The 25,861-nt window shown below is 35.0% G+C and overlaps 1 protein-coding gene across 5 annotated transcripts in view; it reads left to right on the plus strand.

Moving 5' to 3' along the window:
* Positions 1-25,861, plus strand: part of Ints2 (integrator complex subunit 2) — a 54,320-nt gene that overhangs the window by 12,845 nt on the left and 15,614 nt on the right. For all 5 annotated transcript variants that reach the window (XM_078042355.1, XM_078042360.1, XM_078042356.1 and 2 more), the window contains exons 9-18: positions 1,809-1,934; positions 8,340-8,411; positions 8,499-8,613; positions 11,051-11,119; positions 12,542-12,676; positions 13,663-13,839; positions 17,766-17,874; positions 20,304-20,408; positions 23,466-23,630; positions 25,389-25,590. In XM_078042355.1, the coding sequence (XP_077898481.1) occupies positions 1,809-1,934; positions 8,340-8,411; positions 8,499-8,613; positions 11,051-11,119; positions 12,542-12,676; positions 13,663-13,839; positions 17,766-17,874; positions 20,304-20,408; positions 23,466-23,630; positions 25,389-25,590 (1,275 nt within the window). The remainder of the gene's footprint in view (positions 1-1,808; positions 1,935-8,339; positions 8,412-8,498; positions 8,614-11,050; positions 11,120-12,541; positions 12,677-13,662; positions 13,840-17,765; positions 17,875-20,303; positions 20,409-23,465; positions 23,631-25,388; positions 25,591-25,861) is intronic.

The following is a 25,861-nucleotide window of genomic DNA, read 5'->3' on the forward strand; positions in this document are numbered from 1 at the left end:
AATTCAGCTAAAGTGAGTCTCTCATATATTTCCTTTTGCAACTGAGGTCATAAATTCTTTAAAATTGATATGATGCACAAGGTTTTTTAGTCAGTATTATGAAACCTTTAGAATTTGTCCCTGTTAATATGTATGGTTCTTAATTTATGTGTCTGATATATGTGAATTTCAGTTACCACAATTTAGTTAAAAAATGCTATTTCCTCAATGTGGTTCACATGTCACTTATCACAGTACATTATTAACTTAATTACATAAAGTATAAATTTTGCTGTGAGCTCTTCAGGATCCATTTCACTATGTAAATAACGAATGTATCATGATCAGCATTTCTTTTAAGTGTCTGTTGGTGACTGAGCCCAACACATCTGTTATTCATTTCACACAGCCAAATAGGTATTACATTGCTTCCTCCTCTCCCAGTAATAATATAGTATGACATTTTACAAAAACAGATAAGCAAAAGAGGAAATTAGCCAATAAAGGTAAAATCTAGTAAAGAAAAAAATGTTACAGGGAAAAGTTTAGGAAAGTGGCTTACTGTGAGGATGTTGACACTGGCACCATTTGCGAGATCCTAGATTTGCATCCAGAGGAACAGAGTGAAGGAGCACATTTAGACAAATGAGGAAAGTCATTGTTTCAAAGTGATGACAGTGTTCCAGAGTATGTGATGCTAGCAAACTTCTTTATACTTAAAGGAACTTTCATTTCAGACCCGAAGGTACAAAGGATGAAATGTTGGAAGATGATCCAAACCTAGAAGGCAGTATGACACTTCACCAAGTCATAGAAAAGATAACTCATTTTGTATTACAAATTGTGCAATGAAAAGAAGATGGCAGGACTGGAGTTGTAGCTCAGTGGTAGACATGTGATCCTTTTGCCTCAGCCTCCCGAGTTGCTGGGCTTATAGGCATGTGTCACCAGGCCTTACCTAATTATTCTTTGTGTGTGTGTGTGTGTGTGTGTGTGTGTGTGTGTGTGTGTGGTGTGCTGGGGATTTGTGCATGCAAGGCAGGCACTGTACCAACTGAGCTATATTCCCAGCCCCCACCTAATTATTCTTGATAAAGATTTTACAAAAAGATAAAACACTTGAATGTTTCTAATGTTTTCAGTTATAGAGAGTCATATAAATATATATATATATATTAGTTTTACTTTTTCTCCTCATTTCTATATTTACTATAGCTGACAGTTAAGTTTTGACAAATCTTAAAACTCTTAATGTAATTATAATTTTCATTATTGCCTATTAAGATCGTGTTGCATGGTTTTAGCTTACACATTCATTTTTATATTCCCATACTACTTTTTATATTCTCCATACTGCTTTCCAATGTATTTTCTTCTTCTTTTTAAAAAATATGTATGTATATAGATTTTTTTAGTTGTTGATGGACCTTTAATTTTGTTCATTTATTTCTGTGTGGTGCTGAGGATTGAATCCAGTGCCTCACACATGCTAGTCAAGTGTTCTACCACTGAGCCACAACCAAGCCAATGTATTTTCTTAAAAGTTTTGCTTTTGAGGGCTGGGGATGTGACTCAGTGGTAGAGCACTTACTTCTTCAGTGTGTGTGTGGCCCTGTGTATTGTCACCAGTACTACAAAAACAAAACAAACAAAAAAACAAGTTTGGCTTTTGACAACTTAAGATGTTAAAGATTTTATAGTGAGGTATCATTATAAAGTTAAAAAGTTTTATCTGAATGGTTAAAATGTTGGCAAGTTCATTTTTTTTTTTTTTTCCTGGTCTTCCCTCAACTAAGAAAAGTAAAGTCTAATCGTTTATTTCTTTTTAGACCAACTGAAGAAGAAGCTGAGCAATTACTGCAGTTGATGACCAGCCGACCTCCTGCTACACCGGCTGGGGTTCGATTTGTTTCCCTTTCCTTTTGTATGCTACTGGCCTTTTCAACACTTGTCAGGTACCTCATTGGTGGCTGTCTTTTCTCAGCGTCTGCTTTTATTAACTTATTCAAAATACAAAGAGGTTGGCGATGTAGCTAAGTGGCAGAATTCTTGCCTAGCATTGGTGCATAGAGCCCTGGTTTTGATGCCTAGTTCCTCCGAAAATGAAACAAAAAAAAAGGGAAAAACCAAACAAAAACGCCAGAATAGAATTAAATTAAAATTACCTACACAGGGACAGTACAAACGTTGACCTATACGGACAATTGTAGTATCTAAATACAAAGGTACCTTTAACATCTACTATATGTCATTCATTTTATCAGTTCTTATCAATGTTGTTTAAAGGAATAAGAACAGTTCTTCAGTGCTGAGTGTGGTGTTGCATTCCTGCAATCCCAGTGACTCAGGAGGCTGCGGCACAAGGATTGCAAGTTTGAGAACAGCTTCAGCAACTTAGGGAGCCCTAAGCAACTTAGCTAGACCCTGTCTCAAAATAAAAAATTAAAAGGGCTGTGGCTGTGGCTCAGTATTTAAGCACCCCTAGGCTTCAGTTGCTGGTACCAAAAATAACAAACAATCAAACAAATAAATAAAATAAAAATTGGTCTACAAAATTTGCAAAGACTAACCAGATACAATGGCACTTGCCTATAAACTCTGGTACTCTGTAGGCTAAGGAGGAGAATTGTAAGTTTGAAGCTGGCCTTGGTAATTTAGCAAGACCCTGTCTCAAAAATAAAAGAAGGTTTGGAGATGTAGCTCAGTGGTAAAGTACCTCTGAGTGCAATCTTCAATATCTGGGTGGGGGCAGAATAAAAAGATTTGTTAAGAGTGTAGCAGTCCTGATTCCTCTCCTCACTGTTTTCCCTTCCCTCAAGGTAATGGCTTTCAGTTGTTTTAGCTTGTTTTGGGTTTTATTAGTACATTGTTAATAACAGTTTTGTGTTTGATGTATGTTTATTTTTTTGTTTTAGGTTTTTGTTGTTGTTGTTGAGTTCATTCTATCAAGCATGAGAAATTAGTTCTCTTTATTCTAGAATGAGTTTCCTAGCCAGTTGTGGTGGCATTACATGTGTGATCCAGTAGCTTGGGAGGTTAAGGCAGGAAGATTGTAAGTTCAAAGCCAGCCTCAGCAACTTAGTGAGATCCTGTCTCAAAATAAGAAATAAAAAGAGCTGGGATGTGGCTCAGTGGTTAAGTGCCCCTGGGTTCAATCCCTTCTACTGAAAAAAAAAAAAAAGAGTTAGTTCCTTTTCTTCTCTGTCCTAAAATGTATTCACATACTCTTTTCTACCCTTTCATTCTCCCCAGAGGTATAATGGTATATGGTTTGATTAGGTCAGTCTAGTGTTGTTTATATTATAATGATGATATAAACACTACTGAGAGCTCAGCAATGTAGTAGATGATTTCTTTTCCTTTAAAAGTTCTTTGTTTTGCATTAATAAATTTCCTTTTTATTTTTGTCTTTGCTGTACTTGGTGTTCTATGTACTGTTAATGCAACCTCAAACTTTCTGCAATCTGAATCTTTTCTCAGGTTGTTCTCACCTATGAGATAGTCTTATTAGTTTAATCATTTTCAGAACTAGGATTGTGGCTCAGTGGTACAGTGTTCACCTAATACATATGAGGCACTGGGTTTGATCCTTAGCCCCACATAAAAAAATAAATGAGTAAAATAAAGTACAAAAAGAAAAAGAAATCTCATCTAGAGCGTTTGGACCAACCTGAACTGGTTCCTTGCTTAATGGTGAGACAGAATTGTACCCAGCTGTCATCTAAGAATTGCTCTTTATCATTATTTTGAGGGTTTGCCTCTTCTTTCCTTTGTAACATCTCCTGTTTCCTACATTTCATGTCATCATTTTTTCATTTGCTTCCTCATTGCTTTTTTAGAAAACAAGCACAAGAGAATTAAATTCTTTGAGACTAGTGATTTCTGAAAATGCCTTTATTCTACTCTGATGTTTGATTGCTAATTTGTTGGTGTATAGACTTTCTAAGTTGGAAATAATTTCCTTTGAGAATTTTGAAAGTGTTGCCCCATTATCTTCTAACTTCCAGTGTTGTTGAGAAGTCCGATTTCTGGTCCTTTTTGTGGTCTATTTTATTTAAATGTGGAAACTTGAGGATTAGCTTTCATCACTAAGGATTTGAAATTTCTAGAAGATATTTACAGGTCTGAGTTTGTTTTTTATTCATGTTTCTTTCAGTAATTCCTTTTAACTTAGAAACTCATGTCTTTCAATTTTCATGAAGTAATTTGTTTTTTGTTTTTTTTAAAGAGAGAGAGAGAGAATTTTTTAATATTTATTTTTTAGTTTTCGGCGGACACAACATCTTTGTTTGTATGTGGTGCTGAGGATCGAACCCGGGCTGCACGCATGCTAGGCGAGCGCTCTACCATTTGAGCCACATCCCCAGCCTCAGTAATTTGTTGATTATATTTTTCTCTTGGGTTTTCTTTGTCTAAAACCTTTTTTATTTAAATTTTTCTTTGTAATGATAATCTTATTTTCCTTACCTTTATCTTGTTTTCTCTGCACCCCCCCCCTCTCTTTTTGGTTTTTGGGGGGCTGAACCTAGGTGCACTTAACCACTGAGCCACATCCCTAGCCCTTTTAATATTTTTATTTTTATACAGTTTCTTGTTCATTGGCTTAAAGGTATTTACCACCCATTGATAGTGTACAGTTTGTGCCAGGCATGGTGGCACATGCCTGTTATCCTAGCCACTAGGGAGGCTGAGGCAGGAATATTGTAAATTCAGAGCCAGCCTCAGCAACATAGTGCAACCCTAAGCAACTTATCGAGACCCTGTCTCTAAATAAAATATACAAAAGGGCTGGGGATGTGGCTCAGTGGTTAAGTGCCCTGGGTTCAATCCCTGGTACCAAAAAAATAAAAAAATTTACAATTTGCTGGGCACAGTGGCACATGCCTGTCATTCCAGAGGCTATGGCAGGAGGATAACATTCGAGTTAGCCTAGGCAATCTAGCAATCCTCTCAGAAACTTAGACCCTGTCTCAAAGTAAAAAAAGTGCTGGGAATGTAGCTCGATAATAAAGCCCCTCTGGGTTCAATTCCTAGTACTAAAAAAAAAAAAAAAAAAAAAAAAAGGTATATAATTCAATATTTTTTGGTATATGGATAGTGTTATATAACTATCAACAAAATCTAATTTCAGGGCATTTTCATCATTCTGGGAAAAAATTGTTCATTCTACCTATTAGGATTTTTCTCAACTTGATATTTATATCCTTCTATATTCAGCTTTTGATTTCTTGTTTGTTTCTTTCTTTTTTGATACATAGGATTGAACTCAGAGGCTAAGGCGACTTTTTGTCTCTATTTTCTTTTTTTTTTTTTAATTTTTAGTTGTAGATAGACACAATGCCTTTATTTAATTTATTTTTATGTGGTGCTGAACCGAACCCACGGCCTCACATGTGTTAGGCAAGTGCTCTACTACTGAGCCACAACTCCAGCCCTGTCTCTATTTTCTACTTGGAACTTTTCATAGGTATTTTTTATTGATTGATTAGATTAGTAGGAAACTAAAGTACATCGATAGGTCTATGAGAAACTCTTCAGCTGATCAGAGTCTTAGAGAAGAATATTTTCTTGCCTAGAAAGTGAAGACCTGTCTAGAAACCTTTGAACAAAGATAAAAAGTAAGGATTAAGGACTGGTAGAGTCTAGTCATTCATTTAGTTCTGATTTTACAGTGGTGCTCCATATGTACCTGGTTGTGTCTTAATTCAGACAAACTGTTTCACCATCTCCAGTCATTGTAAGGAAAGGATATTCATCTATTGTATAGAATGGTGAAGGTGATTTGGAAATCTGCTGATGACTTACATAGACTGCCCCCTCTCTCTCTTTTTAATACCTTTATTTTATTTATTTATTTTTATGTGGTGCTGAGAATCAAACCCAATGCCTCACAGGTGCCAGGCAAGTGCCTTACCCTGAGTTAGAACCCTGGTGCCCTCTCTGTTTTAATCTTTCTTTACTCCCACTCCCAGAACTTCCATGGAATTGTCAATTCCTTAGCCCTTTGGGAATTTTGTGGTATAAAATGCACTGGTTTTCTCTTCTACCAGTTTAGTATTCTTCCTTAAGGCTGCTAAGTTGGTTACTTCTCATCTATATGTTCTAAAGATTTCATCTTTTGTCTTATTCTCTTTACTTAACATACATTGCTTTTATTTTTATTTATTTAATTATTTATTTTTAAACATACATTGCTTTTTTTTTAAATTGTTGATTGAACTTTGTTTACTTATATATGGTACTGAGGATCGAACCCAGTACCTCATACATGCTAAGCAAGCACTCTACCAAATAAGCCATAACCCCAGCCCCATATATTGCTTTTAAGAAAATTTTTTTAATGTAGTTTTAGTTGGGTTTCAGTAGGGTATATAATTAGGTATGTGAAGTGAGGTGCTTAATTTTTTTCTACCTGAAGTATTTTTATTCTGTTAATGTATATTCTTTTTTGTTTAATAGATGGACACAATATCTTTGTTTATTTTTATATGGTGCTGAGGATCGAACCCAGTGCCTCACGTATACGAGGCAAGTGCTCTGCCACTGAGCCACAACCTCTATTAATGTTTATTCTATTTTTTTTTTTTTTTTGTGAGAGAGGAGAGAGAATTTTTAATATTTATTTTTTAGTTGGTGGACACAACATCTTTGTTGGTATGTGGTGCTGAGGATTGAACCCGGGCCGCATGCATGCCAGGCGAGCACGCTACCGCTTGAGCCACATCCCCAGCCCCTAATGTTTATTCTAAACATTACCTCTAATCTTCATTACTCTCTAATGTCCAGGTTTAATTGGTAGGAAACCTAAAGTTCAGAAAGTTTTTATTTATTTATTTTTTAGTTTTTTCAAGATTACATTACCAGTAATTAGCAAGGTTGGGATTTTTCCTCTGATTGGCAGGCTCTAAAGACACCTTTCTATTTTGTATCATTGTCTTTAATTAGTGGAATGATTTAGGTTAGTTGAAAATGACCTTTTTAATTTGCTTAGCTTAGTCTGTAAGAGAGCGTGCTCTTTAGTTGAGGAATAAACCCAGGGTTGCTTAACCACTGAGCCACATGCCCTGCCCCCTTTTTTAATTTTATTTTTAAATTTTGAGACAGGGTCTCATTAATTTGCTTAGGGCTTTCCTGAGTTGTTGAGGCTGCCCTTGAACTTGTGATCCTCTTGGCTCAGCCTCTAGAGTTGCTGGGATTATAGGCCTGTTCCATCATGCCTGGCATTAGTGACTTAGGGTTTTAACTGTTCACTGCAGTGAGGTGGAAAGAAAATAATGAGAACTGTTTTCCACAAGTCAGAGTGAACTTGTACCTTTCAATTTAAAATATAGGAATTGCTTTAAAATAGCTATTGCCACAGTTACATTTTTCATAACTGATGAGTCCATGGTTGTATTTGTTCCCCTATTCTTTGTCATGGCTAGTAATAATTTATTTCTTTATAATTTTGAATTCTACTCTTTTTTTTTCTTTATAAATTGAATTCTGTCTTTTATTTTGGTGGTGGTGGTGTCTCATGCATGATAGTCAGGCATTCTACCATTGAGCTGTACCCCTAGCCCTTGAATTCCATTTTTGAAGTAAAAGATGGACTGACTTTTTACTGTCTAGTACTTAGTTTCTTACATTTTTTTTAAAAAATATTTTTTGTTGTAGATGGACAGGATACCTTTATTTCGTTTGTTTGTTTCTATGTGGTGCTGAGGATTGAACCCAGTGCCTCACACATGCTAGGCAAGTGCTCGTACCACTGAGCTACAGTCCTAGCCCCAGTTTCTTACTTTTTGATGCTAAGTATTTTTGGTTTGTTTTTACCGTACTGAGGATTGAACTCATTGGTACTCTACCACTGAGCTATATAACTCTAGCTCTTTTTATTTTATTTTGAGACAGTATCTTGCTGAGTTGCTGAGGCTGGCCTCAAACTTGTGATCCTATTACCTCAGTCTCCCAAGCCACTGGGATTATAGTTATGTGCCTCCATGCCCAGCTTGATGTCAAGTTTTAATACTAAATTTTTCCGTGTGAAAAAGTTGATACAGTTTTTTTTTTTAACTTTTTAGTCCCAAAGGGCCTTTGCTTTTCCAGGAATGTGAGGAAGTTCATTTTCTCTAACTTGCAAATATGGTAACTAAGATTTTGAAAGAATTTTAATATTTGGTTTCATGATGAAAAGCAAAAACCCTTTTTCTTGAGTTCTAGAACTACCTCATATCTCAATTATAATAGTCTAATTCTGCAAACTGTTCAAAATAGGGAAGGTAAAAAAAGTCCTATCAAAAATAATTTCACAATGTTTTCTAGCTTATATGTCAGTATATCTGATTGAAACCAGTGATATTCTGGTATGTTTTATATAGTACACCTGAACAGGAACAGCTAATGGTGGTGTGGCTAAGTTGGATGATAAAAGAAGAAGCTTACTTTGAGAGGTAAGGTGACTTAATTTGTTTTTTATAGTTGAGAAAGCTTTTCTTATCCCCCCCTTTGGAAATTCAATTTTTTTTTTGTTTCAACAGTACTTCAGGTGTCTCTGCTTCTTTTGGGGAGATGTTATTGTTGGTGGCTATGTACTTTCACAGCAACCAGCTTAGTGCTATCATTGACTTAGTCTGTTCCACTTTGGGAATGAAGGTAATTTTCTTTATTTTCTTTCTAAAAGGAGTTAATTTTTGTAGTGTAAAATAAGTATAGTTGTTTAAATAATTTTGGTTGTTTAATAGATTGAAGTTTTATCAGTAGATCTTAGAAAACATGCATTTTAAGAATATATATTTATAAGAATAATAGATATTCAGTACAGAAAGCTTAGAAGGTACAGAAAATGGGAAAAAATATTAAAATGATATTCATATGTTTTGTAATTAAAAAAAAATCGTGCAAAAAACAAAGCCAAAAACGTTGGAACTTACTAGTATGTCATGAATATTTCTTTATATCAATAAATATTTGATACAGTGTGATTATTTGATGGCTGCTTAGTAAGTCATCATTTGGATTGATTTTACTTTTTTTGATGGACTTTTTATTTGCTGTATAGTTTTTTTGTTTTTGTTTAATGCTTAGATAAAAGTATCCTCACTTGTATTAATATACACACAGGTTGGATACAGTGGCTCACACCTGTAACCCCAGCAGCTTAGGAGGCTAAAGCAGGAGGATCAAAAGTTCAAAGCCAGCCTCAGCAATTTAGAGAGGCCCTAAGCATCTTAGTGAGACCCTGTCTTGAAATAAGTATTAAAAAGGGCAGGGAGTGTGGCTCAGTGGTTAAGTGCCGTAAGTTCAATCCCTGCTACCAAAAATAAATAGATAGATAGATAGATAAATATAAAACTCTGCATGGCAATTAAGTGAAAAGTATGATATGTTAAAGTGTTTCATGAGTATTGCCAGATTATTTTTCAGAAAAATTATGCCAGTTTAAGTTTTTGATTAGTCAATGAGAACTCCAGTTTTCCTAAAGTCTCACCATAATGTGGCAGTTCCATTCATTTTATGTTTGCAAATCTGTTTTGTTTTTTCTTGCTGTAGTAGGGATTGGACTCAGGGCTAAGCAGGCTAGCCAAGTGGTCTGACACTGAGGTACACCCCTAGTCCTGTGTTTCCAAATTTGATTGATGAAAAATTATCTTATTTATTTTGTATTTCCTTGATAATTAGTGAAATTGTAATTTAAAAATCAATGTGTTTTGGCTGAGTATTTCTTTTTTTTTTGAAAAATTTATTATTATCCCAATTTTTTTGTAGGGATTTTATTTTTACTTTTACAGATTCAAAAAGAATATATTTATATATTCATACATATTCACATATGTTTATGTATATATATTCAGATGAATAACATGTTTTAGTTCCTTTTATATCATATCTCATTGGTTTAAGACACACATATTACCCAATATTGAAATTGGGGTTCATTTTTCAGTTGACCTGTCGTATTGTGAATATGATAGTGTTGAGTCCCCATTCTTTTTTTTTTTTTTGCAGTGCTGGGAATTGAACCCCAGGGTCACTTTATGTCTGAGCTGCATCCCTAACCCTTTTTAAATTTATTTTGAAATAAGGTCTCACTTAGTTACTAAGATTGCCTCAAGCTTGTAATCCTCCTACCTGAGCCTCATGAGTTGCTGGGATCATAGGTGTGCACCACTCTGCCTGGGCTGTCCATAATTTTTATCCCCTTAAAAGCAAGTATTAAATCACTGATGTATCTTAATATCTTTAAAAATGAAGAAGTATAATGTTTTTGTGACTGACTTTTTCTAGTCTTTTTTGCCATTTAATTTTGCCATGTGGAAATTCTTGTCTTTAGTTTTATGTAGTATATTTTTTATTTTGGGGTTTGTATTTTATTGTTAAGCTTAGAAATGTTTTTCCTTCCTCAGGTTTATCTAAATGGTCACCTTTGTTTTCTTCTAAATTTTTAATTTTTTTGTGGCTTCATATTTTGCATTTAAATCTTTAATCCATTTATTTTGGTGTATGGTCTCATGTGTACAAAAATAAAACTGTCCCTCCACAAAGATAACTATCTCTGTTTCATTTATTGAATAATCTACTGCCCCATTACTGTCTTAAAATGCCAATAATTAGTACTACTTACTAAGTACTTTTTCAAAACTAACTTACTTTATTTATTTTTGAGACAGGGTCTCGCTATGTTGCCCAGGCTGACCCCAAACATCTGGGCTCAAGCGATCCTCCTGCCTCAGCCTCCCGAGTAGCTGGGACTACAGGTGTGCACCACCATGCCCTGCTTTTACTAAGTGCTTTTTTTTTTTCCTTCCATGCTGGGGATAAAACTCAGGGCCTCACACAGGCTAGACAAGTGTGATACAGCTGAGTTACATTCCCAACCCTGCTTTTACTAAGCATTTTTTATGTTAGTTCTGTTTCTGAGGAAAAACACCCTTTAAAGTTGGGTTTGAGAAGTTACTTATAAAACAGTAGAATACTTGAACGTTCAAATATTAATATTGTATATTGTAACCATTTTAGATAATAAATTCACCAGAGTAAATTGTGTTTCATATATTTTTACATGCTGTTGGAATTCTTTTGATTATTTTAGATTGTAATAAAGCCAAGCTCCTTGAGCAGAATGAAGACCATCTTCACACAGGAAATTTTTACTGAGCAGGTACTTCTTATTCTTAGGAATGGATTTAACTTTATTTTACAGCATTCTTTTAGAGAAAACTTTTATATCTCACCTTAAAAGAATAATATATTTTCCCTCATTTGTTCTCAGTAGTATTTAATGATGATTTATTTCATCTTTGAAACGTCTGTGAAAAATAATCCATTTAAAATGCACTTTTAAAAAATTAATTAAGTATTTTTGGTTATAGATGGACACAGTACCTTTATTTTATTTATTTATTTTTATGTGGTGCTGAGGATTGAACCCAATGCCTCACATATGCTAGGTGAGCACTCTGCCACTGAGCCACAACCACAGTCCCTGAAATACACTTTTAAGGAAGCTCATTATATAATGAAGTTATGTTTCAAATTGTATGTTTTTGGAGACTATGAATAGATACCTAAGATTCCTTAGATATTGGTAGAGTAGTCTTATGGGGTAATCATTTGGATTTCTTAGGAGACAAATAGAAACCTATTTAAATATTTAGGTTGTGAAATTCATTTCAAACTAGGTTTCAAGCTAGAGTCTAAATTCCTTTTTCTTGCATTTGGATGTTCTTATTTGGTCTTAGCACTTTTGTCTGGGGTGGCTAAGAATATTTTTATTTTGAATGGAGTTAATTCTAAAATTTAAAATTAATTCTTAGATTCATTAGTAAATTTAAATATAAAATGCCATATCTATATATGTACATATATATGTCTAGAAAATAGAATATTTGAGAGTACTAATGGATCCATAAATCTTTCTGTGTTTATGGATATTTAACATCCTAATCTCTGGGACATCAAACTCTCCTTCTCCCTTCCACATATATACACACACATTCTCCCAATTAACAGTCACACAGAGGACATAGGAGAACCATTATTTTTTGTGCTTAATTCTGAACCAATTAGAAGACAAATATGGGGAGGGACTTTGAAACCCGATTAGAGGCCTGTATGTGATATATTGAGAATAGAAATTGGTTTATGTGGAACTTTAAGATTCAGATAGTGCTTTTTCAAAAAACTTTTCTTTTCATCAAAACAACCCTTTTAGATAGGTAAGACTGAAGACGGGAAAATATATATATTTTTTTGTAGATGTGAAAATAGATTTAGAAGATTCAGTAATTTCTCCAAAGTCATTGAGCCCAGATAATATTATTCTAAATATTACTTACATATTTTTTCCTTATTATACCACTGTGTACATATCTTGTGTTTACAAATAAATTAAAAAGTAAATAACTGTAAAAGTCACTAAATGTTTACTTCCTTATCATTTAAAATGTTTAAAACATGTAATAATTGATTTTCATGATTTGTTTCTAAGTACAGCATGTATCACTAATTTGCCCATTAATTCTCTCTCTTTCAAATTAATTTTATATTTCATTCTATCATGTGTATTATTTTTCCCTTTAAGGTTGTCACAGCTCATGCAGTTCGGGTCCCTGTCACCAGCAACCTGAGTGCCAACATCACTGGGTTTTTGCCTATTCATTGTATTTACCAGCTTCTCAGGAGTCGTTCCTTTACCAAGCACAAAGTGTCAATAAAAGTATGACCTTACATTTACATTTCAAACTATATCTAAGTTGATTCTTTCCTCGTAGCTAGTTTTGTTTCAGTATGTAGGTGTTTATTGAGGATTTTATGTATGAAAAGTGTAGTGTTAACCTAAATTAGTTGTAATTTATACAGTTAGACTTATTAGGAGCCCAGTTTCAGTTGTTTCAAATAATCTCTTACTTATAAAATGTATATTATCCATTTAAATTCTCAGTAATAACACTTGCTTATTTCATTAACAGTAAGAAATTGCTGTTTTCTAAATTTTCAAGTTTTTTTATTTTAGTTTTTTTTTTTTTTTTTAGGACCTGGGAGTTGAACCCAAGGCCTTCCACATGCTAGGCATGTGCTCTATCACTTAGCTATATCCTCAGCTCCTAAAGTTTAGTTCTGTTCACCAAATTGAGAAAGTTGTTGGTCAGCTGTGACCACTATTTATAAATTTATTGCAAGGATACCTAACACCTAACATTTATATAAATTGTTTTCTGTTTATTATACTTGGCTTTATTAAACAGAATGTCTTCAAAGACAAGACTGAAACCCAGAGGGTAGAGAAATCTTTTGAACTGTTTGTGCTTATCAGAGCTACTTTCATTATTGCTCTGTGTTTGCTCTGAAGAAAGATGCTTTTCCTAAATTCCTGTCTGCTGTGAATTACTTCACTTACAACACATGTGGTACTCTAAACTGAGATATAGTAGAGATTAAAATGTTTTTCTTACTATTAAAAACTAATTCAAAGCAGGATTCTTATCATTTAGATTCAACTTTCACTGGGCAGTATTCTCAATTAGGATATAAAGGTAGTTCATATTTTCAAATCAAAGACAATTATGGAACTAAATAATATATTTGGAACTGCCAAAGTTAAGAGTAAATTTCACTGATTCATAAATCATGTATATGTGCTTTTATAATTTTACTTTTTCTTATTGTCATAATTGATTTGGTGCCTATAACGTTCTTTTTTAGGACTGGATATACAAACAGCTGTGTGAAACCTCCACTCCACTCCATCCTCAATTACTTCCTTTGATTGATGTGTACATAAATTCTATACTTACTCCAGCATCTAAATCTAATCCAGAAGCCACAAATCAACCAGTTACAGAGCAGGAGATACTCAATATTTTTCAAGAAGTCATTGGGGTAAAACAGTGGTTCCTTTACATCTATTTACTTCTTTTTCTTTTACTTTGTTCTTTTAACTTAGTCCATATATTTTTTTCTTCCTCAGAAGAGTTTTAGGTGATTCTGAAATTAAAATCATATTAAATATCATTAGATAGCTCATAAATACAAAAATAATTAAACAAAATAATGTTATTCCAAATGGTTTGTCAGATAGGCACTTTTTTTTTTTTTTTGTACTGGGGATTGAACCCAGGGTTGCTTAACCACTGAGCCACATCTCCAGTCCTTTTTATTTGAAACAGGCACTTTTTGATGAGTTTTTTTTTTTTTTTTTGTGGGCACAAAAAATGCCTCATTGTTTATTTTTCTAAATAAAGGTGAAATGGGCTCTAGAAACATTTTTCCATAGTAGACCCCCCCCCCCCAGTCACACACACACACACACACATATAGATAGAGTCCTCCTATTCAACAAAAATACTGGGTCTTCCATGAGTATGGGAAAATCAGAAGGGGTTTTCCCTTGGCACACAGGGGTCACTATCTGTAGAGAAGTCTTTTTTTTTTTCCCCAGCATGGCCCTTTTAGTAAACAGCCCTTTGTGTTTATTTGGGAAGGACTCCTCCAGGTTCATGTAGTTTCGTGGGTTGTCATTTAAATCATCTTCCTTTTTATCAATGGGTAGGCAACAAACCTGTGCCCGTGAGGTCCTCACAGAGACCTTGCTCTGACCACAGGCTTGCCAGAGAACACCCTTACTGCAGCTCATAATGCTCTGGGCTTAGTGTCCAGCCTCCCTGCCATTTGTCTCCGGGGAGCACACGGGAACAGAGGCCAAGTCCCCACCCCTCCTGGAACGACTCACCCTTTCCCTCCTTCCTGTCTTCAGGAGTCCCTACTGTCTTCTTCTTTTTTTTTTTTTTTATTGGTTGTTCACAACATTACAAAGTTCTTGACATATCATATTTCATACATTAGATTGAAGTGGGTTATGAACTCCCAATTTTACCCCAAATGCAGATTGCAGAATCACGTCGGTTTCACATCCACAATTTTACATAATGCCCTATTAGTAATTGTTGTATTCTGCTACCTTTCCTATCCCCTACTATCCCCCCTCCCCTTCCCTCACATCTTCTCTCTCTACCCCATCTACTGTAATTCATTTCTCTCCTTGTTTATTTTCCCATTCCCCTCACAACCTCTTATATGTAATTTTGTATAGCAATGAGGGTCTCCCTTCATTTCCATGCAGTTTCCCTTTTCTCTCCCTTTCCCTCCCATCTCATGTCTCTGTTTAATGTTAATCTTTTCTTCCTGCTCTTCCTTCCTACTCTGTTCATAGTTGCTCTCATTATATCAAAGAAGACATTTGGTATTTGTTTTTTAGGGATTGGCTAGCTTCACTAAGCATAATCTGCTCTAGTGCCATCCATTTCCCTGCAAATATCATGATTTTGTCATTTTTTAGTGCTGTGTAATATTCCATGGTGTATAAATGCCACATTTTTTTATCCATTCATCTATTGAAGGACATCTGGGTTGGTTCCACAGTCTAGCTATTGTGTATTGTGCTGCTATAAACATCGATGTGGCAGTATCCCTGTAGCATGCTCTTTTAAGGTCTTCAGGGAATAGTCTGAGAAGGGCAATAGCAGGGTCAAATGGTGGTTCCATTCCCAGCTTTCCCAGGAATCTCCATACTGCTTTCCAAATTCGCCACACCAATTTGCAGTCCCACCAGCAATGTACCCTTTTCTCCACATCCTCGCCAGCACTTGTTGTTGTTTGACTTCATAGTGGCTGCCAATCTTACTGGAGTGAGATGGTATCTTAGGGTGGTTTTGATTTGCATTTCTCTGACTGCTAGAGATGGTGAGCATTTTTTCATGTACTTGTGGATTGATTGTATATCCTCCTCTGAGAAGTGTCTGTTCAGGTCCTTGGCCCATTTGTTGATTGGGTTATTTGTTATCTTATTGTCTAATTTTTTGAGTTCTTTGTATACTCTGGATATTAGGGCTCTATCTGAAGTGTGAGGAGTAAAAATTTGTTCCCAGGATGTAGGCTCCCTATTTACCTCTCTTATTGTTTCTCTTGCTGAGAAAAAACTTTTTAGTTTAAGTAAGTCCCATTTGTTGATTCTTGTTATTAACTCTTGTGCTATACGTGTCCTATTAAGGAATTTCGAGCCCGACCCCACAATATGTAGATCGGAGCCAACTTTTTCTTCTATCAGACGCAGAGTCTCTGATTTGATATCAAGCTCCTTGTTCCATTTTGAGTTAACTTTTGTGCATGGCGAGAGAAAGGGATTCAGTTTCATTTTGTTGCATATGGATTTCCAGTTTTCCCAATACCATTTGTTGAAGATGCTATCCTTCCTCCAATGCATGCTTTTAGCCCCTTTATATATAAGATAGTTGTAACTTTGTGGATTAGTCTCTGTGTCCTCTATTCTATACCATTGGTCCACCCGCCTGTTTTGGTACCAGTACCATGCTGTTTTTGTCACTATTGCTCTGTAATATAGTTTGAGATCTGGTATCGCTATACCGCCTGATTCACACTTCCTGCTTAGAATTGCTTTTGCTATTCTGGGTCTTTTATTTTTCCATGTGAATTTCATGATTGCTTTCTCTATTTCTATAAGAAATGCCGTTGGGATTTTGATTGGCATTGCATTAAACCTATAGAGAACTTTTGGTAATATCGCCATTTTGATAATGTTAGTTCTGCCTATCCATGAACAGGGTATATTTTTCCATCTTCTAAGATCTTCTACTTCTCTCTTTAGGGTTCTGTAGTTTTCATTGTATAAATCTTTCACCTCTTTTGTTAGGTTGATTCCCAAGTATTTTATTTTTTTTGAGGATATTGTGAATGGAGTGTTTTTCCTCATTTCTGTTTCAGAAGTTTTGTTGCTGATATTCAGAAATGCCTTTGATTTATGCATGTTGATTTTATATCCTGCCACTTTGTTGAATTCATTTATTAGTTCTAGTAGTTTCTTTGTAGACCCTTTTGGGTCTTCTAGGTATAGAATCATGTTGTCCGCAAATAGTGATAATTTAAGTTCTTCTTTTCCTATTTTTATGCCTTTAATTTCTTTTGTCTGTCTAATTGCTCTGGCTTGAGGAGTCTTTTAAAGTCTTTGTTTTAAAGTGTACAGGTAAAGTGTAGAGATTGTGTATTTGTATTTGTCAACAGTGTGACATTTCAGCACATTCAGCAGAGTGTTAGCTTATCACAAATCTTAAGATGTACATAAATTGTGTATGGAAAATTTGATTAAAGTATTTTTTCCTCATTTTGTTGGAAGGGGAAAAAAAAAGAGTTTTTTTTTTTTTTTTGTACCAGGGATTGAATTTAGGGGCACTTGACCACTGAGCCACATCCCGAGCCCTATTTTGTGTTTTATTTAGAGACAGGGTCTGAATTGCCTAGTGCCTCAGTTTTTGCTGAGATTGTTTTTGAACTCTCCATCCTCCTGTCTCAGCCTCCTGAGCTGCTGGGATTACAGGTGTGTGCCACTGTGCCTGGCAAGAGTTACATTTTTTCACAAATACAGTTAAATGTCATATCTTTTCTAGGATTGTTTTCTTCATGACAAATTTTACATAATACTTGAGATTCTGTAAGCCTTTCAGAAGCAACTTGCTGGGAATGCTACTGAGTAGTAGTAGCTGAAGTCTCTTTTTTTTCCTATTAACATGGTGTTCATCTAGGTAACATGGTGTTCATCTGTCATGCCATCTCAGATTTCACTTAAACTTCAAGTCATCTCTTTGAGTTAGTGCAAATTCAGCAACATTTCTCCCAGTTTATCCAACTGTGGGAGCAACAGTGCTAGATAGTCTGTTTTGATGCTTTTGCTATTAGAAAAGAAAAAGCACCAATGCAACTTAACAGTATTTTAAAGTTTGTTATATTACCTCCAGGGTGACAATATCCGCCTTAATCAGCGTTTCAGTATCACAGCGCAGCTTTTGGTGCTTTACTACATACTGTCTTATGAAGAAGCTCTCCTAGCAAACACAAAGACTTTAGGTAAGTTTTGTGTGGGCGAGTGGTTCTAGTAGTCATTATTATTTTCTGCATGCATTATTTTCTAAGGTGTTGTATGATAAAATAAAGCCAAATACTCTTAACAAACTCTAGTGTCACTTTATAATATTTGCAGCCAAGACAAAGTATTCTCAATGCATAAGTATGTGTGGGTGCATAATCACTTCTCTGGCTCAATCCTCTGTTTAGCAGGCTAAATTAATGGGTGACTTAATCACCTATATTTTGAGAATTTTTATTAATCATATTCACTAAATATAAATTAAGAGGTAAAAGCTGGGGATGTGGCTCAAGCAGTAACGCGCTCGCCTGGCATGCGCAGGGCACTGGGTTCGATCCTCAACACCACATAATATAAAATAAAGATGTTGTGTCCACCGAAAAACTGAAAAATAAATATTTAAAAATAAATAAATAAATTAATTAATTAATTAAGAGGTAAAACTGAAGAAATTTTTTGCTTTTTTTTTTTGTACCAGAGATTGAACCGAGGGTTGCTTAACTACTGAGCCACATCTCAAGCCCTTTTTATTTTTTATTTTGAGATAGGGTCTCACTTATAGCCTTGCTAAATTGCTGAGGCTGGCTTTGTACATGTGATCTTCCTGCCTCAGCCTTCTGATCCCCTGGGATTATAGGCGTGCGCCACCACACCCAGCTTTTTGCTTGAATTTACTCTTTGTCCTGTCACACATTAGTGTGAAGAGTAATAACCAAATTAAAAGCAGTAGAGGTCTGGGGAGGTAATTCAGTGGTAAAGCTCCCCTTTAGGGTTAAATCCCTGTCCCCAGTACCAAAAAAAAAAAAAAAATTGTTGACACATAAGTGAATTTATTCTTTGTTTTTTTCTTTTCGAGGTTTTCTTTGTGAGGCGTTAGGGATCAAACCATGTGCATGCTAGGCAAGCATTTTACCACTGAGCTATAGCCCTAGCCCTCCAGTTATTTATTTATTTGTTATTTATTTTTTGAGTACCAGGGATTAAACTCAGGGGCACTCAGCCACTGAGCCCCATCCCCAGTGCTTTTTTGTATTTTATTTAGAGTCAAGGTCTCACTGAGTTGCTTAGTGTCTCACATTTGCTGAGGCTGGCTTTGAGCTCCTGATCTTCCTGTCTCAGCCTCCCGAGCTGCGGGGATTACAGGCGAGCACCACTGCGTCCGGATCCAGTTTTTTTTGTGTGTGTATGTTAATAAAGTCTTTTTCTGGGGAATCATATACTGGAGATTGAACACAGGGGCACTCTACCACTGATTTTTTATTTTTTATTTTGAGACAAGGTCTCTTTAAGTTGCTCAAGTTGGCCTCCAACTTGCAATCCTGCTTCATTCTCCCAAATTGTTGGGAATTACAGGTGTGCACTGTTTTGCCCTTTTTGAATATGCTGTAGACATTGGGATTGAGATTCTAATAGGTTCATGTGGTATACAGCAGATTATGTTAGAATGAAATTAATGTGGTAGGCACATAGAATGTGATAGAGATGAGACAGAGAAAGGTAGTGTTGATTGGCAAATATCTTTATACTGTGTGATCTATGAATCCATTGAAGGTTTAGAGTCTAGAGCTGGAGAGAGATGATTTGGCCAACTCTGTATTAGAACATTGGGGTTTCAGGATAAAGAATGATTAATAAAGAGATGAGAAATTACAAGCCTGAGAGTTTGGTCATAGTATATATTTAAATGAAGGATGAGTAGACACTGAATTAAGATAGGAAAAAGAATAGAAATCAAGATGGACTTGTTAAAAAATAAAGACATTGCTAGCTGAAGGTAGGAGTTAAAAGAGAAGGAAGTCAAATCCATATTGCTTAACTTTTTTTAAAAAGTCACTAGCCAGGCATTCTAAGCCAGCTTCAACAAAGTAGTAAGGTGCTAAGACCCTGTTTCTAAAATAAAATACAAAAAAGGGTTTGGGATGTGGCACAGTGGTTGAGTAATCCCTGAGTTCAATCCCTGGTACAAAAAAAAAAAAAAAAGAAAATCACTACAATGTATATAATGTGATTAAATTAAGGCTTCTTTTTATGAGTTAAATTAGAATCATGAAGCTCTAAGCCATGTGTTCATGACTGCGTTTGACCATCCTGATTAGATTTAGGAATGTCTTGACTCACTTATGAGTTCTTTTAGTGTAGTGCTTTTCTGCATGTAGCTTCTCTCACTAATAGTGATTTTTCTCTCCCCAGGTTTCAACTTCAGGACATGTTCCAGACTTTACCCTTAGATATGTCTTGCTTTTCCTATAATTCACAATTTTGTTATTGATTCTTCATCTTATATACTCTTTACAGATTGTGAATTAAAAGTAATTTAACATTGTTTTTGTTTGCATTTGGGTTGAAGGTTAAGATTTTTTTTTAAATTCTGACACTTTTTTCCCCCATGTTTTTTATGTTTAACTAACAGCTGCCATGCAGAGAAAACCCAAATCGTATTCTTCTTCTTTAATGGATCAGATTCCTATCAAATTCCTCATTCGGCAGGCCCAAGGGCTACAGCAAGAGTTGGGAGGTATTTGTTTTATTTGCTTTTTACTGACAAAGTTTACTGTTAAGAAAACTTACTGAGCTGAGCACAGTGGTGCACACCCATAATCCCAGCAGTTTGGAAGGCTGAGGCAGGAGGATTATGAGTTCAAAGCCAGCCTTAGCAAAAGTGAGAGTATCTTAATTGCTTTTTAAAAAAATATTTTTAGATGTAAATGGACACAATCCCTTAATTAATTAATTAATTATGTGGTGCCAAGGTTCAAACTCAGTGTCTCACACATGCTAGGCAAGGGCTCTGCCACTGAGTTAAAAATTCCAGTCCTTAATTGCATTTTGCTAACTCTGGAAACTATATAAAAATTCACAGTGCAATTTCTACTGAACATGTATCACTTTCATACTAAAGTTGAAAAGTTTTAGTCATTATAAATCGAGAGCCATCTATATTTTTAACCTACTCAAACAGCAGTTTCTTGTGGTTGAACCTAATAGACACACACACGAATTAAAAAAAAAAAATTACATTAACCTATGAATGATGGGGCTGGTGTTGTGGCTCAGTGGTAGGACACTTGCCCTAGCATGTGTGAGGCACTGAGTTCTATTCTCACTACCACATAAATATAAATAAATAAAATGAAGGTATTGTGTCCATCAACAACTAATAGTATTAAAAAAAAAAATCTATGAATGATTTTGGTGTAGGGGATCAAACCTGTAATCCTGGTGACTTGTGATGCTGAGGCAGCAGGATTGCAAGTTCAAAGCCAGTCTCGGCAACTTCATGAGGCCCTAAGCAACTTAGCGAGACTCTGTCTCAAAGTAAAAAAATAAAAGGGCACTCCTGTATTCAATCCCTGGTACAAAAAACCAACCAACCAAAAAACCAAAAATCTATGAATGATATTATACCCTTCTCATGAGAATTTTTTCCCCTTGGACACTTGAATATTTTTTCATATTAATACATGTAGATTTACCGTATCATTTGCAATTGTTTCATAATATTCTATAATACATTGATACAGATATAGTGTAGTTTAACTATAAATAGAAATATAGTACTATTTTTAGAAATTAGTTTTCTTAGGCAGTTTTTATAATGTTTGTGTTTTTGTTTCTTCAAAGTTGTAATTTTCTTTCTTGTGGTTGGTCTTAAGGAGAAATATGAATCTTCATTGATCATCTTTAACCAGATGTCTGCATTTATTAACTTATAACTTTGCATGGTCTGTTTCCAAAGAAATGATGTAGTATTTAGCAGTATTTAGTAATTAACATGTTTTATTGAAAATATCATTAAATGTAGATTAGTTTATACTATTGTAAGCAGTCTTTTTGTGACTGTTGGGAGTAGTTTTAATTGTAAATTAAAAAGAGCAAAGGAGCTGGGCACATGCCCATAATACCAGTGGCTTGGAATCTGAGGCAGGAGGATTGTTGAGTTCAAAGCCAGCTTTAGTGACTTAGCAAGGCCCTAAACAACTCATTGAGACCTTGTCTTTAAATTAAATATGAAAAAAGTCCTTGGAATATGGCTCAGTGGTTAGGTGCCTCTGGGTTCAATCCCTGGTACCAAAAAAAGAAAAAATGCGCAATAGAATAATTTATATTTAAACTTTAAAATATCACTTTTTGTTATAATTTTTGTAAACATTTAGCCTCAATTTTAAGCAGTTTTCGTGAGAAATGAAGCAGGTATTATCATTGGGTATGGTTTAAGTTGCATTATGAGGGGACAATCTGATCTTAAATACTTTGATACTACTACTATTATTTCTACACTCTTACTACTACTCTGATGATGATAGTAATAATATAGTATTATCAATATTTATTGGATACTTATGTGCCAAGCACTTAGCTTGTGGTACTTCATATAACTAAGTAAGTATTTTTATCGTATCATTTATTTTCTTTTTACTAATATTACACAACAGTTGTAAATAGTCAAACTATGCTATAAGCAAAATGTTAGAAAAAAGAGTTTGATTTAGTAGGTTTTAGGTAGGTTATACTAAAAGTTGTCACTTTTTTGTTGTTGTTTTTGGTACCAGGGATTGAATCCAGGGGTACTTAACCACTGAGCCAAATCCCCAATCCCTTTTTGTTTTTTCAATGACAGGATCTCACTAAGTTGCTTAGGGTCTTACTTCAGATCTGCCTGCCGCAGCCTCCCAAGCTGCTGGGATTAGAGGCATGTGCCACTGCGCTCAGCAAAAGTTGTCACTTTTACATACTCAAAAATGGGCAGTTTTAATTTTATCATGTATAGCAATGATTCTTAGTGGGTTGGAAGAAAGTGTATATTCTTTACAGAAGCCTATCTGCATTTCTCAGTGGGCCTTTTTTAAACCATGTATGATCTCTGCCAAGCAGACATTCTTTTACCCTCTTTTTTTTCACTCCACTCAACTCTTGAAACATTGCTATGTCAAATAACTTTTCCTGATGAAATATTTATGTTGGAATGAGGTAGAAGAAAGCTTGAGAACTTTTTTTTTTTTTTTTTTGGTACTGGGGATTTAACTCAGGGGCACTCAACCACTGAGCCACATCCCCAGTCCTATTTTTTATATTTTTATTTAGAGGCAGGGTCTCACTGAGTTGCTCAGCACCTTTCTTTTGCTGAAGCTGGCTTTATACTCAAGATCCATTTGCAATCTTCCTGCCTTAGCCTTCCGAGTCACTGTGATTACAGGCATGTGCCACGGAGCCCGGCTCTTGAGAACTTTTGATATAATAGTTTCCAACTTACTGTTTATCACTTGGGGATTGATTTAACCGGATTCTCTTGCTTGAACTACTATACGGAAATTCTTAAACTGTGCTGTGCATGTACAGAAGTGCAAATTCCTAAGGCTCTATTCCAGAGTTTCTGCTATAGTCATCTGGCATATAATTTCTTACTCTGCAAATGAAACAAGCTTCCCAAGCTTCTGATGCTAGAGGTGCCCTAGCAGTGTTTTGAGAAACACTGCTTTAAAGGATAATCTTTCCTCATGGGCTGTTGCCTTGATGGGGAAACTTCTGTTTTTTGAGAGTGGAAAATCTAATCGACTTGCTGTTAATTTTTAAGGGTTGCATTCAGCTTTACTACGTCTCCTTGCAACTAACTACCCACATTTATGTATTGTGGATGACTGGATTTGTGAAGAAGAAATCACAGGGACAGATGCTCTATTGCGGCGAATGCTCCTGACTAATAATGCCAAAAACCACTCTCCTAAACAACTACAAGAAGGTACAGTAAATGGATCCTCTTCTTACTCTTTTAATAGTACAAGAACATCCTAGGCTAATTGAAACCTTATAATAATGCAGAATTTTCCTGGGAATATAGGTGTTTTGGTGAGTATATTTTAAGTAATTTTCTCTGAGTTGAAGGAGTTTTAGCCATTTCTTTTTGACGTGTGTGTGTGTGTGTGTGTGTGTGTGTGTGTGTGTGTGTGTATGGGAGATATATATTTATCTCTCCTAGTGCTGGGGATCAAATTACTTATGTCTTTTCCTTCATATCCTATGTTATATCACTAAAAAAGGTGTGGTTTTAGAAAGGTCCTAAACTGGTTAGAAATAAATGCTTTGATGGGGCTGGGGATGTGGCTCAAGCGGTAGCGCGCTCACCTGGCATGCGTGCGGCCCGGGTTCGATCCTCAGCACCACATACCAACAAAGATGTTGTGTCCGCCGAGAATTAAGAAAAAATAAATAAATATTAAAATTCTCTCTCTTTCTCTCTCTCTCTCTCTGTCCCTCTCTCTCACTCTCTCTTTAAAAAAAAAAAAAAAAAGAAATAAATGCTTTGAATAAGGAAGGCAATGTGCTTGTCATTAATGGATAATATTCTGGATTAATACTGTTAAATTGAAATAATGCAAACCACATATATGAACTTTCTAGTATTCTATTAAAAAAGTAAAAAGAAAGCGGCAAAATTAATTTTTTAAACTTTTTTCTAGTTTATTTATTTTCTTGTGAACAATTTGTGCAATCACTGCAAAATAAAAGTATTGCAGAATCTTTGCTCCTGCTTGCTAGCACTAGCATTGGCCTTTGCAGTCTTCCTTTCTTCTTCTGTTCTTAAATTCCTTTCGCTGTGGGTTTTTTTTTTTTTTAATTTCTTTTTAAAAATTTTCCTTTCACTGTTTTCTTCAGGTCAATTTCTTTTGACACAGTGCCTTGCAAGTCTGTTTGGGTTTATTTTTCATTTCATAATACCAAGGAATTGTAAATCATACCAAAGCCAGGTTTCTTGCCACCACTAACATGGGATCTAAATCCAAATATGAAGACCATATCTGGCATGGTGTTGTAAATTTTGGATATTTTTCCTGAATTTCTGTTTTAGTTATTATTATCTTCTTAGGGTTAAGGAAATTGATGACCATTGTTTAATAAACTTCCTAGGCTAGAGAGGTATTTGTTCCTGGTGGTAGGTAGTCCTTAGGCAGCTGAGAAGGAAAAAACAAAAATAATTTTAGTTATTTTATCAGACATTACCAATATATTGTTATTTTATCATGTAATCTTATAAAATTATTAATAAGATATTTCACTACTCTTTTGGAAAGCATACTTCTAGATGTTTTCTAGTAAAAGCAATCTGCTGGATCCTAAAAGGGGGCCACCTGGAAAAAAGTATCAAGAAGTTGGACCTTTAAAATTAATAACTATCAGAACTACAGAACTAATACTTTGGCTTCTTTTTCTATTTTAGTCCTACTTTTAAAATCAGTGTAAATCACCCAAGTAAATGAGATTAGTTTTTGAGTCATTAATATGATTTAAAAAATGAGATTTTACTGTTGTTGTCCTTTATAAAATAACTGCACTTACACTTTTTTTTTTTTTTTTTTTTTTAGGATTAATCAAAACTGTAGCTACATTGAAAATTTTACTTTTAGCAACCTTGTTTTCTTTGACCAGTAGTCTGAGAAGGAATATTTCTTGCTTGGTAAATTATATAATTTAGGTTATGACTGCTGAATTTTCTTTTTAGCGTTTTCAGCTGTTCCTGTAAGTCACACACAAGTGATGCAGATTATAGAACACTTGACTCTGCTCTCTGCCAGCGAACTTATACCATATGCAGAAGTATTAACTTCCAATATGAACCAGCTGTTGAATTCAGGAGTTCCACGCAGAATTCTTCAAACGGTCAATAAATTATGGATGGTTCTTAATACTGTGATGCCTAGAAGGTAAATTCATTGTATTGTTACATGCAATACAGAAAGTATAGCAGTGATAATATACTGTCATATTATTATATTGTTGAAAATAATTTTCACAAGATCACTTATTACAATATTTTTTTTAGTATGTGACAATATAATTCCTTTTGGAATGCTACCAAAGAGTTGTTTTATTTTTAAGGAAAAGAATAAGGGGTTGGGGCTGGGGCTGGGGCTTAGTGGTAGTGCACTTGCCTAGCATGTATGAGGCATTGGGTTTGATTCTCAGCACCACATA

The sequence above is a fragment of the Ictidomys tridecemlineatus genome, chromosome 3, assembly GCF_052094955.1.
Source record: "Ictidomys tridecemlineatus isolate mIctTri1 chromosome 3, mIctTri1.hap1, whole genome shotgun sequence".
NCBI lineage: Eukaryota > Metazoa > Chordata > Mammalia > Rodentia > Sciuridae > Ictidomys > Ictidomys tridecemlineatus.